The 13,444-nt window shown below is 39.7% G+C and overlaps 1 protein-coding gene across 2 annotated transcripts in view; it reads left to right on the top strand.

Moving 5' to 3' along the window:
- SPATA17 (spermatogenesis associated 17) overlaps positions 1-13,444 on the top strand; it is a 287,476-nt gene that overhangs the window by 17,497 nt on the left and 256,535 nt on the right. For both annotated transcript variants that reach the window (XM_053606767.1, XM_053606768.1), the window contains exon 2: positions 5,847-5,936. In XM_053606767.1, the coding sequence (XP_053462742.1) occupies positions 5,847-5,936 (90 nt within the window). The remainder of the gene's footprint in view (positions 1-5,846; positions 5,937-13,444) is intronic.

Here is a 13,444-nt window from a genome sequence, read left to right as displayed (position 1 = left end):
AACTTCCTCTTTTCCGTTCTTTTGAAGAAGGCTGCAGTGTTATAAATTTCCCTCTTAGACCTACCTTTGCAGTATCCCAGAGGTTCTGATAATTCATGTCTTCATTTTCGTTTTGTTCCAAAAATTTGGCAATTTCCTTCTTAATCTCATCTCTGACCCAGCTATCATTCAGCATAAGGTTATTTAACTTCCATGTTTTTGTATGAGTATGCAGATTCCTGTTGTTACTGAGTTCAACTTTTATTCCATGGTGGTCCGAGAAGATGCATGGAATAATTTCAATTCCTTTAAATTTACTGAGGTTATACTTGTGACCTAAGATGTGATCAAGTTTGGAGTATGTTCCACGGGCTGATATGAAGTATGTGTATTCAGTTTGTTGAGATGAAATGTTCTGTAGATGTCTGTTAAATCTAAATGCTGGATGGTTAGGTTTAAATCTAAAATTTCTTTGCTCAGCTTCTTATTGGAGGATCGATCCAACACTGCCAAAGGAGTCTTGAAATCTCTGACTATTATGGAACTGGAGGAAATCAAGTTGCTCATGTCCGTTAGAGTTTCTCTTATAAACTGAGGTGCATTCTGGTTGGGTGCATAGATATTAATAATTGAGATCTCATCATACTGAGTATTACCCTTAACAAATATGAAGTGACCATTCTTATCCTTCCTTACTTTTGTTGGTTTAAAGCCTATTGTATCTGCAAATAAAATTGCAACACCTGCTTTTTTCTGATTACCATTTGCCTGAAATATGGACAACCATCCTTTCACCCTGAGTCTGTATTTGTCTTTTAAGGTAAGATGTGACTCTTGTATGTAGCAAATATCTGGCCTGTGTATTTGTATCCAGTCAGCTAACCTGTGCCTCTTTTGATGACAGTTTAAGCCATTCACATTAATGGGGAATATTGATAAGTCTGGTAAAATTTTGGGTATTGAGTTTTTCGAAAGTCCAGTGGACATTTTTAATCCTTTCGCCACTGTGGAAGTTGGAGTTTGATCAAAAGTTTCTGAGTAAGTTTACTTTTGTGGTAGAGGATTGGGCTGGTCATTATGGAGGAAAGGTCTGAGAATATCCTGAAGAGTTGGTTTGGTTATGGCAAATTTCTTCAACATATGAATGTCATTAAAGTATTTAATTTCTTCATCATAAATGAAACTCAGTTTAGCTGGATACAGGATCTGGGGTTGAAAGTTATTTTGCTTTAGGAGATTAAAAGTCGATAACCACCCTCTTCTGGCTTGAAACGTTTCAGCAGAGAGATCTGCAGTCATTCTAATATTCTTCCCTTTGTAGGTAATGGATTTCTTTCGTCTGGCTGATTTCAGAATTTTCTCCTTTATATTAACTTTAGTGAAGTTAATTATGATATGCCTGGGGGATGACTTACTGGGATTGAGTTGTGCTGGTGTTCTGAAACTGTATGCTATCTGAATTTCAGAATCTCTTGGCATGTCTGGAAAATTCTCTTTCATAATTTCATGGAGAAGGGCCTCTGTTCCCAGTGAGGCCACTTTATCATTTTCAGGGATTCCAATGAGGTGGATATTAGCCTTTTCCGAATTATCCCAGAGCTCTCTGAGAGAATGATCCATTTTTTTCTCTCCATTTCTCTTCCTCTCTGAGAGTTTGGGAGCGTTCAATGGCTTTGTCTTCAATGTCAGAAATCCTTTCTTCTGCTTGCTCCAGTCTGTTACTGAGGGATTCTACTGTATTTTTCAGATCTTTGAGGGCTGCAAGTTCTTGCTTCGGTGTGTCAAAATCTTTGGTGGTTTTTTTCTTTAAATTCGTTAAATTTTTGAGACAACTTTTGAATTTCTCCTTTAATTTCTAATTCCAACTTTTGAATTGCTCCTCGAATTTCTTATTCCAAATTTTCCTCCATTCTATTAATCTTTTTTGCAATCCAAATTCTGAATTTGATTTCTGACATCTCTGCCAGCCTTTTATGAATCGGATCTTCAGTTATATTGCCATATCTTTGTTTGGGGGAGTTGATCTATTCCAGTTATTCATGTTAACCGAGTTTTTCTGCTGTTTCCGCCCCATGATTATTTTACACCATTTGATTTTTCCCCTGAAGCTTTGTCGAGGACCTGTACAGTGCTATGGCCTCAAAACCTGAGGCCCTGTTTGGTGTGGTGGGGCTAAGTGATTTTGTCTTATTGTCAGCTGGTCTCTGTCTCACCCTAGTGAAACAGTTACTTTGGGGTTGAAGTCTCAGCTGTGGAGAAATACCAGCAATTATGTCACCCTGTCTCCCACAGGCAACAATTGGAAAAGGAAAATCAAACCTTCCTACAAGCACACATCCTGGGCACCACTTGAATAGTCTTTGGGTGGTTTGCTCAGTTCAAAACGTCCAAATCAGTTGTCTCAGTCAGCACCTGTCTCAGGTGGGAGAGTTTAAAATGTCTCTGGCAACTGGATCTCAGGGGTCTGGTGACAACTCAGATATGCCTTGCTCCGGTGCTCCGTAAAGTCAGGAGGACCCACCCAGCAAATAGATCAGTCTGGGAAGGTTGATGCCTCCTTTCCCAACTTGCACCTCTGTCACACCCAGTCACTTATAGCCCTGCAGGGCTTTGACCCAGTTTCCTCTAGTGAACAGATACTCCAGAGGTTTGCACCTGCCTGAATCACAAGGAAATCTATATCTGCTCAGCCAGGCCGCTGCACTCTGCCTCTATGCAGCAGGGGGAGGTGAGGCCTGACAACCTTGGGCACTTGATGGAGGCTGGGGGGTGTTCACTCAGTTCCAGGCCTGCCCCTGATTGATGTTACGGACAGAACAGAACAGAACAACTTTACGGGAATTTGTTTCTGTTCCTACTAAATTCCCCTGCAGAAGAGAAGCTGTTTTGAGTTTCCAGAGCCTGTGTCTCAGGCCCTGTCTTTGTTCCTGCAGGTTTGTATTTGGTTAGCTGTAAGTTCTACCCTCCAGTCTTCCTTTGTCTATAGGCTGACGATCCTCTGAGGGCTGGGTGCATCTTAGGCTCAGTAAAGTGATCCTCTGGGTCAGCCCCGCCCTGGGAATTTCCCAGCTGTGCACATGCATTTTCTAGTCCCCGCGCTCCACCCAGGCCGGTACCGTCTCAGGCAAACCTTTTACTCACGGGGCCTGCGTTTCAGTCCGACATCTGTTCCGCAGTGGTTGCCACCTGAGAAGATGCCCGGCCTCCTCTGGTTCCCCAGGAAGACACGGGGTGTGGCTTCAGAATATCTAGGAGTGAGGGCTATTGTTGCCAAAAGATGGCTGCTGCTCTGCACCTCGGGGCACCGCCACTCTGGTGTGGTTCCCTCTCAGCTGACCATCCTCTACTCGAGGACTCCTGTGCCACAGAATCAGCACTGACCAGCTGCAGTCTAGGCCCTGTCCACACCCCTCAAGAAATCACCTCAGAATCTGGACTCCTGGGGGACAGGCCTCCAGACCTCAGAGTGAGAGTGGATGGGAGTTCTAGGAGCTCAGAGTTGCAGGTAGAGAATATATACAGTTTTATGCCTGGCCAGGAGAATGCCATGGCACCCTAGTAGGGGAGGTAGGTCCAGCTTTTTGAGGGCCTCTCCTGTGGAATGTAGTGGGAGGAACTTTGAACTCTGCTCATTTGTTTGTGGGGTAGTCCAAGCCATTCTCATGGGGAAGGGGACTCCCATTGCTTGGTGATGGATTTTATACCTTTTCTTTGTATCCTTGGGGTTTCAGCTCGCCTCAGTGAGGTTGATGTGCGTTCTTAACCTTGTCTCTTGGTGCAGCTCTAATCCACCAGGTTACTTGCTAAATTTCTGTCCTTTAACTCTCCTTCTGGACGGGAGCCTCTGTGGAAAGCTGGCTTCACTCAGCCATCTTGTCTCCACGCCCCAAAGTTTTAAAATTAGGTTTGGAAATGGATTACTTGCATTCTTCCTTTTGCCTTTGAAATTCGTTTTTCTTGCCTTGACTTCTTTTCATTTTTTTTTCCTCCTTTCTTCTTAATGATGTTTAAGAATACTGTCTTTGAAGCCAGACTACCTGGCATCAAATCTCATCTCTGACACTTATGGAAGGTGTGACCTGGGCATTTTAATGTACTCTGTCTGCAGAGGGACCTTCCTTTGTCTAATGAGGATAATCATTCTCTACTTCACAGAAGTGCAGAAAAGACTATACAAGAGTTAATTTAGTGGTATGTAAAATCCTAGGAACAGTGCCTGGCACATAAAATAGTAATTAGTAAAAGATGTTTTTTTTCTCTCTCTCTCTCAACAGCTCCTTTCATATATTCCTGTATTTTACCTATAATCACCCAAGGATTGAAATTACTAAGAACATGGGGCACTTGGCACTTCAGGAACTATGACCTCCTAAAGTAGGGAGGGATTCCCATATTGTGATATATAGTGAGGGAAACCTATGAGTGGCATTTCTCACTGGTGTGAAATATGCCAGTAGGTATGTCATTTCTCCCTATCCCCCCACACCTGGGGAAGCACCTTTGGTAAGACAAACATTGAGTATTAGAAGTAACAACATGATGGCACTGGTTGCTCAGTGGTTAGGGTGCGGCCCACATACACCCTGGCTGGAGGGTTCAAACCCAGCCTGGGCCAGCTAAAAACAACAATGACAATTGCAACAAAAAAATGGCCAGGCATTGTGGTGGGCACCTGAAGTCCTAGGTGTTTGGGAGGCTGAGGCAAGAGAATTGCTTAAGCCCAATAGTTTGAGGTTGCTGTGAGCTGTGACGCCACGGCACCCTACCCAGGTGACATAGTGGGACTCTATCTCAAAAAAAAAACAAAAACAATAACAAAGTAACAACAAATATCTCTTGAGAGGCCGCTGGGAATACAGAATGGGACAAAATAGATAAGATTACTACTGCCTTCAAATTTAGTGGAAGAGACCATCATTAAATAATCCTTAAGTATGACTGTGTTAATATCATGAAGAGTTTTGAAGGTGTGAAATGGAAAGATCTGAGAAGTCAGGGAAGGCTCTCTGGAGGAAAGAACTTTAAGCTGTTCCGCCTTCCACCCACAAGGATGGAATACAATAATATGGCCCAGAAATGTAGTTTATTCAAGTCATTTCTATTATTCGGTACATGTAGTACATTGGTAATGAATCTTTCTTTTCTTCAACTCATAATTGTCTTGAGGAGTCTTAGACTCATAATTATTTCTCAAAATTTTTATGTTATCATACAGTAAGCTCATTATGTTGCCTTCCATTCATTATCAAGTAATGCAAATAGATTCCCATGTGTAGTTTTTACAGTTTATCCTATACTTCAACTGCACCTGATTTAATCTCTCCACACTGCATGTGTTTCTTATTTATTTATAAGCCCCACGGCCCTGTTCTGTGCCTCCTGTAACTTGAACAGACTTCCAGAGAATTCTAGCTAGAACAGGATTCCATGCAAGATTTATTTTACAAAGAGGTAACTCACTACACTGATCAATGAGTGAAATATGAAAGCATTTGCATGACCATGTAGAATAATATTTAAACAGTAAATTCAAATATTATGGTTTTAAAATAATGACAAAATAACACATTGCTTTTTTATTCTCTAATTAAAGTTATTGGGAAAATTAATTGGTACAAAATTGGTGATTATATAAGGAAAACAAAGCTGTTGAAAGCACATGGATTCTCAGAGAAAGATTAATTTTTAAAACCTAACTCATGAGTTTGAAAATGCTTTATTTTGTTTTTAAATTTGGTTTAAAATGACATTGAGTTATAATTATCACGTTAGAAGAAATGGAAGATTAAGTTTAACATGTTACATTGTTTTAGAGTTATATTAGTTACTAATGAAATGCTTTTTAAATTTTGTTGTCTGTTTTTTAGTGTTGTGGACACCTTTAGAAGAAAAGAGAATGATGCAGCTATTTACATCCAGAGCTGGTTTCGAGGATGTCAAATTCGGGCTTATCTCAGGTATATTAACTTCATCATGGAAACCTCAGACATATTATAACATTACGTACCTCAGAAAATGTCATTTATTCATGTAGCACTCATTTCAAATAATTTTTATTTTACCCAGAAAACGTTAAGAAATTGTTTTATGCCCTTTATAAATGCATAGTATTTCTTTTTTTTTTTATTGTTGGGGATTCATTGAGGGTACAATAAGCCATGTTACACTGCTTGCAATTGTTAGGTAAAGTCTCTCTTGCAATCATGTCTTGCCCCCATAAAGTGTGACACACACCAAGGCTCACCCCCCTCCCTCTGTCCCTCTTTCTGCTTTCCTCCCCCCCAATAACCTTCATTGTCGTTAATTGTCCTCATATCAAAATTGAGTACATAGGATTCATGCTTCTCCATTCTTGTGATGCTTTACTAAGAATAATGTCTTCCACTTCCATCCAGGTTAATACGAAGGATGTAAAGTCTCCATTTTTTTTAGTGGCTGAATAGTATTCCATGGTATACATATACCACAGCTTGTTAATCCATTCCTGGGTTGGTGGGCATTTAGGCTGTTTCCACATTTTGGCGATTGTAAATTGAGCTGCAGTAAACAGTCTAGTACAAGTGTCCTTACGATAAAAGGATTTTTTTCCTTCTGGGTAGATGCCCAGTAATGGGATTGCAGGATCAAATAGGAGGTCTAGCTTGAGTGCTTTGAGGTTTCTCCATACTTCCTTCCAGAAAGGTTGTACTAGTTTGCAGTCCCACCAGCAGTGTAAAAGTGTTCCCTTCTCTCCACATCCACGCCAGCCTCTGCAGCTTTGAGATTTTTGTGATGTGGGCCATGCTCACTGGGGTTAGATGATATCTCAGGGTTGTTTTGATTTGCATTTCTCTAATATATAGAGATGATGAACATTTTTTCATGTGTTTGTTAGCCATTCGTCTGTCTTCTTTAGAGAAAGTTCTATTCATGTCTCTTGCCCATTGATAATGGGATTGTTGGCGTTTTTCATGTGGATTAATTTGAGTTCTCTATAGATCCTAGTTCTCAAGCTTTTGTCTGATTCAAAATATGCAAATATCCTTTCCCATTGTGTAGGTTGTCTCTTTGCTTTGGTTATTGTCTCCTTAGCTGTACAGAAGCATTTCAGTTTAATGAAGTCCCATTTGTTTATTTTTGTTGTAGTTGCAATTGCCATGGCAGTCTTCTTCATGAAGTCTTACCCAAGGCCAATATCTTCCACTGTTTTTCCTATGCTTTCTTTGAGGATTTTTATTGTTTCATGCCTTAAATTTAAGTCCTTTATCCATTTTGAATCAATTTTTGTGAGTCGGGAAAGGTGTGGGTCCAGTTTCAGTCTTTTACATGTAGACATCCAGTTCTCCCAACACCATTTATTGAATAGGGAGTCTTTCCCCCAAGGTATGTTCTTGTTTGCTTTATCGGAGATTAGGTGGTTGTAAGATGTTAGTTTCATTTCTTGGTTTTCAATTTGATTCCAAGTGTCTATGTCTCTGTTTTTGTGCCAGTAGCACGCTGTCTTGACCACTATGGCTTTGTAGTACAGACTGAAATCTGGTATGCTGATGCCCCAGCTTTATTTTTATTACTAAGAACTGTCTTAGCTATACGGGGTTTTTTCCGGTTCCACACAAAACGCAGAATCATTTTCTCCAAATCTTGAAAGTACAATGTTGGTATTTTGATAGGAATGGCATTGAATAGGTAGATTGCTTTGGGAAGTATAGACATTTTAACAATGTTGATTCTTCCTGTCCATGAGCATGGTATGTTCTTCCATTTGTTAATATCCTCTGATATTTCCTTTCTGAGGATTTTATAATTTTCTTTATAGAGGTCCTTCACCTCCTTCGTTAAGTATATTCCTAGGTATTTCATTTTCTTTGAAGCTATGGTGAAGGGAGTTGTGTCCTTAAATAGCTTCTCATCTTGACTGTTATTGGTGTATACAAAGACTACTGACATTGTGGACATTGATTTTATATCCTGAAACATTACTGTATTTTTTGATGACTTCTAGGAGTCTTGTGGTTGAGTCTTTGGGGTTCTCTAAGTATAAGATCATGTCGTCAGCAAAGAGGGAGAGTTTGACCTCCTCTGCTCCCATTTGGATTCCCTTTATTTCCTTGTCTTGCCTGATTGTATTGGCTAGAACTTCCAGCACTATGTTAAATAGTAAAGGTGACAGAGGACAACCTTGTCTGGTTCCAGTTTTAAGAGGAAAAGCTTTCAGTTTTACTCTATTCAGTAAAATATTAGCTGTGGGTTTGTCATAGATAGCTTCAATCAGTTTTAGAAATGTGCCACCTATGCCTGTACTCTTCAGTGTTCTAGTTAGAAAAGGATGCTGGATTTTATCAAATGCTTTTTCTGCATCTATTGAGAGGATCATGTGATCTTTATTTTTGCCTCTGTTAATATGGTGGATAACGTTTATGGACTTGTGTATGTTACCAGCCTTGCAACCCTGGGATGAAGCCTATTTGATCATGATGAATGACTTTTTTGATGATAAGCTATAATCTATTGGCTAGGATTTTGTTGAGAATTTTTGCATCTATATTCATGAGTGAGATTGGTCTGAAATTCTCCTTTTTCTTTGAGTCTTTTCCTGGTTTTGGTTTCATGATTATGTTTGCTTCATAGAATGTGTTGGGGAGGATTCCTTCTTCCTCAATTTTTTGGAATAATTTCTGCAGTATAGGAATAAGCTCTTCCTTGAAGGTTTGATAGAATTCTGGTGAGAAGCCATCTACACCACAGCAGTTTTTGGTTGGAAGCTTTTTTATTGTTTCTTTGATCTCAGTGCTTGAAATTGGTCTGTTCAGGAGCTCTATTTCTTTCTGGGCAAGTCTAGGGAGACGGTGTGATTCCAAATATTGATCCATTTCCTTCACATTGTCAAATTTCTGGGCATAGTGTTTCTGGTAGTATTCAGAGATGATCTCTTATATCTCTGTGGAATCAGTTGTTATTTTCCCTTTGTCATTTCTGATTGAGGTTACTAGAGATTTTACTTTTCTATTCCTCATTAGTCTGGCCAATGGTTTATCTATTTTATTTATTTTTTCAAAAAACCAACTCCTTGTTTCATTAATTTTCTGAATGATTCTTTTGTTTTCAATTTCATTGATCTCTGATTTGATTTCGGAGATTTCTTTTCTTCTACTGAGTTTAGGCTTTGATTGTTCTTCTTTTTCCAATTCCATAAGATAACTTGTGAGATTGTTGATGCGCTCTCTTTCTGTTTTTCGAATGTAGGCATCTAAAGCGATGAATTTTCCTCTCAAAAGTGCTTTTGCAGTATCCCACAGGTTTTGGTAGCTTGTGTCTTCATTGTTGTTATGCTCAAGGAAGTTAATGATTTCCTGTTTCCTTTCTTCCTGCACCCATCTGTTATTCAACAGAGATTGTTTAATTTCCATGCCTTTGTGTGGGGTTGAGTGTTTTTGTTAGAGTTGAATTCCACCTTTAGTGCCTTATGGTCTGAGAAGATACAAGGTAAAATTTCAATTCTTTTGATTCTGTTGATATTTGTTTTGTGTCCCAGGATATGATCAATTTTGGAGAATGTTCCATGGGGTGATGAGAAGAATGTATATTCTTTATCTTTGGGATGGAGTGTTCTATATGCGTCTATCAAGCACAGTTGTTCTAGGGTCTCATTTGAATCTCTTATATCTTTGTTTAATTTCTGTTTAGAGAATCTGTCTAGCTCTGTAAGAGGAGTGGTAAAGTCCCCTCTTATTATGGTATTATCAGATATAATATTGCTCAGACTGAGTAAGGTCTGTTTCAAGAACCTGGGAGCATTTAAATTCGCTGCATAAATATTTAGAATTGAAATGTCTTCTTGTTGTATTTTTCCCTTGACCAATATAAAGTGACCATCTTTGTCTTTTTTGACTTTAGTTGCTTTAAATCCACATGTATCTGAAAATAAGATTGCAACTCCTCTTTTCTTCTGAATTCCATTTGCCTGAAAAATTGTCTTCCAACCCTTGACTCGGAGCTTTAATTTGTCTTTTGAAGCCAGGTGTGTTTCTTGCAGACAGTAAATGGATGGCTTGTGTTTTTTAATCCAGTCAGCCAATCTATGTCTCTTCAGTGGGGAATTCAAGCCATTAACATTTATTGAGATAATTGATAAGTGTGGTAGTATTCTATTTATCTTATTTTGTGAGAGTCCATTGCTTAGTTTTATCTTTTGTATCAGTGTGGAGTTTAAGTTCTGTCCTTTAATTTCTGAGTTCTTACCTTGCTGCTGATCCATTGTGGTGGTCAGTGTGCAGAACAGTTTGAAGTATTTCCTGTAGAGCTGATCTTGTTGTGGCGAATTTCCTCAATGTTTGTATATCTGTAAATGATTTGATTTCTCCGTCAATTTTGAAGCTTAGCTTAGCAGGGTACAGAATTCTGGGCTGGAAATTGTTCTGTTTAAGTAGATTAAAGGTAGATGACCATTGTCTTCTTGCTTGGAAAGTTTCATTAGAGAAGTTGGCAGTCACTCTGATGGATTTGCCCCTGTAGGTCAACTGGCGCTTACTCCTGGCAGCTTGCAGAATCTTTTCTTTTGTCTTGAGTTTGGACAGGTTCATCACAATGTGTCTTGGAGAAGCTCGGTTAGAGTTGAGGCGACCTGGGTTCCAATATCCCTCTGAAAGCAGTGTGTCAGAATCTTTGGTGATATTTGGGAAATTTTCTTTTATAATATTCTCTAGTATGGCTTCCATTCCTCTGGGGCATTCTTCTTCCCCTTCTGGAATTCCTATAACTCGTATGTTTAACGTTTCATAAAGTCCCATAATTCTGACAGTGAACGTTCTGCTTTCTCTCTCTTCTTTTCTGCCTCTTTTACTATCTGAGTTATCTCAAGAACTTTGTCTTCTACCTCTGAAATTCTTTCTTCTGCATGGTCTAACCTGTTGCTGATACTTTCCATTGCATCTTTAAGTTCCCTAATTGACTGTTTCAGTTCCTTCAGCTCTGCTATATCCTTTTTATATTGTTCTGATCGTTCATCTCTTATTTGATTCTGTTTTTGGATTTCCTTTTGGTTATTTTCCACTTTATTAGCAGTTTCCTTTATTGTTTCCATCATTTCTTTCATTGTTTTCATCATGTGTATTCTAAATTCCCTTTCTGGCATTCCTAACATTTCTGTATAGGTGGAATCCTCTGCAGTAGCTACCTCATGGTCCCTTGGCGGGGTCGTTCTGGACTGGTTCTTCATGTTGCCTGGAGTTTTCTGCTGATTCTTCCTCATGAGTGATTTCTTTTATCTGTTTCCTTGCCCTAATTTTCCGTTTACTTCCTCTTGCTCTTTAAGTTCTCGTGCCTGTGGACTAAGGGTTCGATGAGTCCTTTTGGTACAGGACCAGAAGGGTGAGAAGGCTGAAGAACAAGAAAGGGATGAAAGAAAGGAGGACCGAGTGAAAGGAAAAAAATAATGTAGAAAGGAGAGGAGGTGTGTGAAAGGAATATTTACAAAAAGAAGAGAGGCACAGAAAGAGGGAGACAGAGCAATATAGGTTTGCAGAGGGTACTTTGACACAACCTTAAAAAAACCCCACCTTCTGGGGGTGCCCAGTTGGGTGGTTCCCTTGGGGTCAGCAGCTCTTTGCTAACCTGATCAGACATAGTACCCCACCTCCACCAAGTAGAGAGGAAAGACAAAAATGCTATAAATCAAACCAAAACAAGCAAACAGAAAACTTTATGGGATAAAATTGGGTGGAAAACCAAATAGATGCGGTAGAAACACTAGCAAAATGAAGTTCTAGTTATTAAAAAAGGCAGCAATGGGAAATTATAATTAAACTAGAAAAATTGAGAAAGAAAAAAGATCTGTAGGGAAAAGGTTGAAATTAAAAAACAAACCAACATCAGCAACATCAAAATAAACAAAAAAAAGAACCAAACCAAAAAAAAAGAAAAAAAAACAGAAAAAACAAAACACAACCAAAAACAAAGCAGTACGTATATGTTGTTGAATATTGTCTGGGCAACACGTTGTCTTCTGAGGTTTGAGATGTTAATCACAGTTCTGATACGACTGGAGGCTGCTGATTTCTCAAACCCCAGCAGGTAGACACCCTAAATCTCTCTTCAGCCCACTTAAAAGGCACTTTGAACTTGTAAACTTGCTGAGCAGAAGTTTTCCCAGGAAAGTGCTTGTCACTGGAATCACTGCTGAAGAGGCTATCCACTTACCCAGTGTGCCAAAACCAGTCTCACTCTGCCCCTGAGGATTAGGCCTGCAAGGCGGCTCAGACCCCCTTAGGCTACTGGTCGCTGGGTTACCAGCTCCCACCTGATGCTAGCTCTGCAACCCTGAGCGCAGAGCTTGCTGGGGCAGATCGCTCACAATTGCTCCCTGTGGCCCACAGCCAAACACTATTAGCTCCTTTTGCCTCAGCAGCTCAGACTGGGTCCCTAGACAATGGCCAAAATTCTCCACATTCCCATTCAGGCTCTCCCCAAGGCAGTTCAACTGAGTGTCAAGTCCAAAGACACCAAAACAGTGCACAGGGAAGGCCTTTCCGGTTTGCAGTCTCCCTGCTACTGAACTTACAGTTGTGGGCGGGTTTAGACCGATTGAACACACGCAACCACTTGCCAGTTTTCCACTGTTTTCGTCCTACTCTTGGGGTCCAGAAGTCTCTCGCTTACTCCCTGTATCCTCACAGGGGTGATGATTGGCAGATCCCACCAGCCAGAGATGCCTGGAGTCCTATCTCCCCGGACTCACGGTTCCCAGATGCAAGGAAGCTGTTACTCGGCCACCATCTTGCTCTCCTCCCAAACGCATAGTATTTCTGATCTTTTCTTACCAATACCAAATTGTATTTACTATATCTTTCCTTAAAAAAAATTATCAATACTGTAAATATACTTGATAAGATTCTTTTTCCAAATTATATAGCATGTGACAAGTGACTGGGTTTGGACTTATAGCAATTAATTTACTGAGTGATAAGAAAGAGGGAGAGAAGAATGGAAGCTATTTCAATTGTTTCCATTGTGTTGGTAGATAAAGCAAATGATTCCTGAATGATTATTGTGATTATACAAAGGACTGAAATTTCCCCTATCTCAACTCTTTTTCACTTTTCTTTACTGCCAAAACATTCACTCAGTTTCCCATCAATTCTGAAAAAAATATTTTTCTGGATAAGTTAGAAGAAAATATGCCTAGTCCATAATAACTCAGATAACAGTCTGGAGAGTGTGCTATTAGTATTTAATACTTCTTTATACTATCTAGGGTAGCCAGCCATTGCAAACTTAAAGTATGAAGCTGAGCCCGGGCACAGTGCCTCACACCTGTAATCCTAGCACTCTGGGAGGCTGAGGCAGATGAATAGCTTGAGGTCACAAGTTCGAGACCACCTTGAGCAAAAGCAAGAACCTCTCGTCTCTACCAAAAATAGACAAAAAATAAATAAATAAATAACAACTGAGGCAAGAGGAACACTTTAGCTCCTCTACCAAAAATAGAAAA

This window comes from Nycticebus coucang, chromosome 10 (genome assembly GCF_027406575.1).
Source record: "Nycticebus coucang isolate mNycCou1 chromosome 10, mNycCou1.pri, whole genome shotgun sequence".
Lineage (NCBI taxonomy): Eukaryota > Metazoa > Chordata > Mammalia > Primates > Lorisidae > Nycticebus > Nycticebus coucang.
Note: the sequence above shows the minus strand (reverse complement) of the source record. Positions and strands in the feature narration are given on the sequence as shown.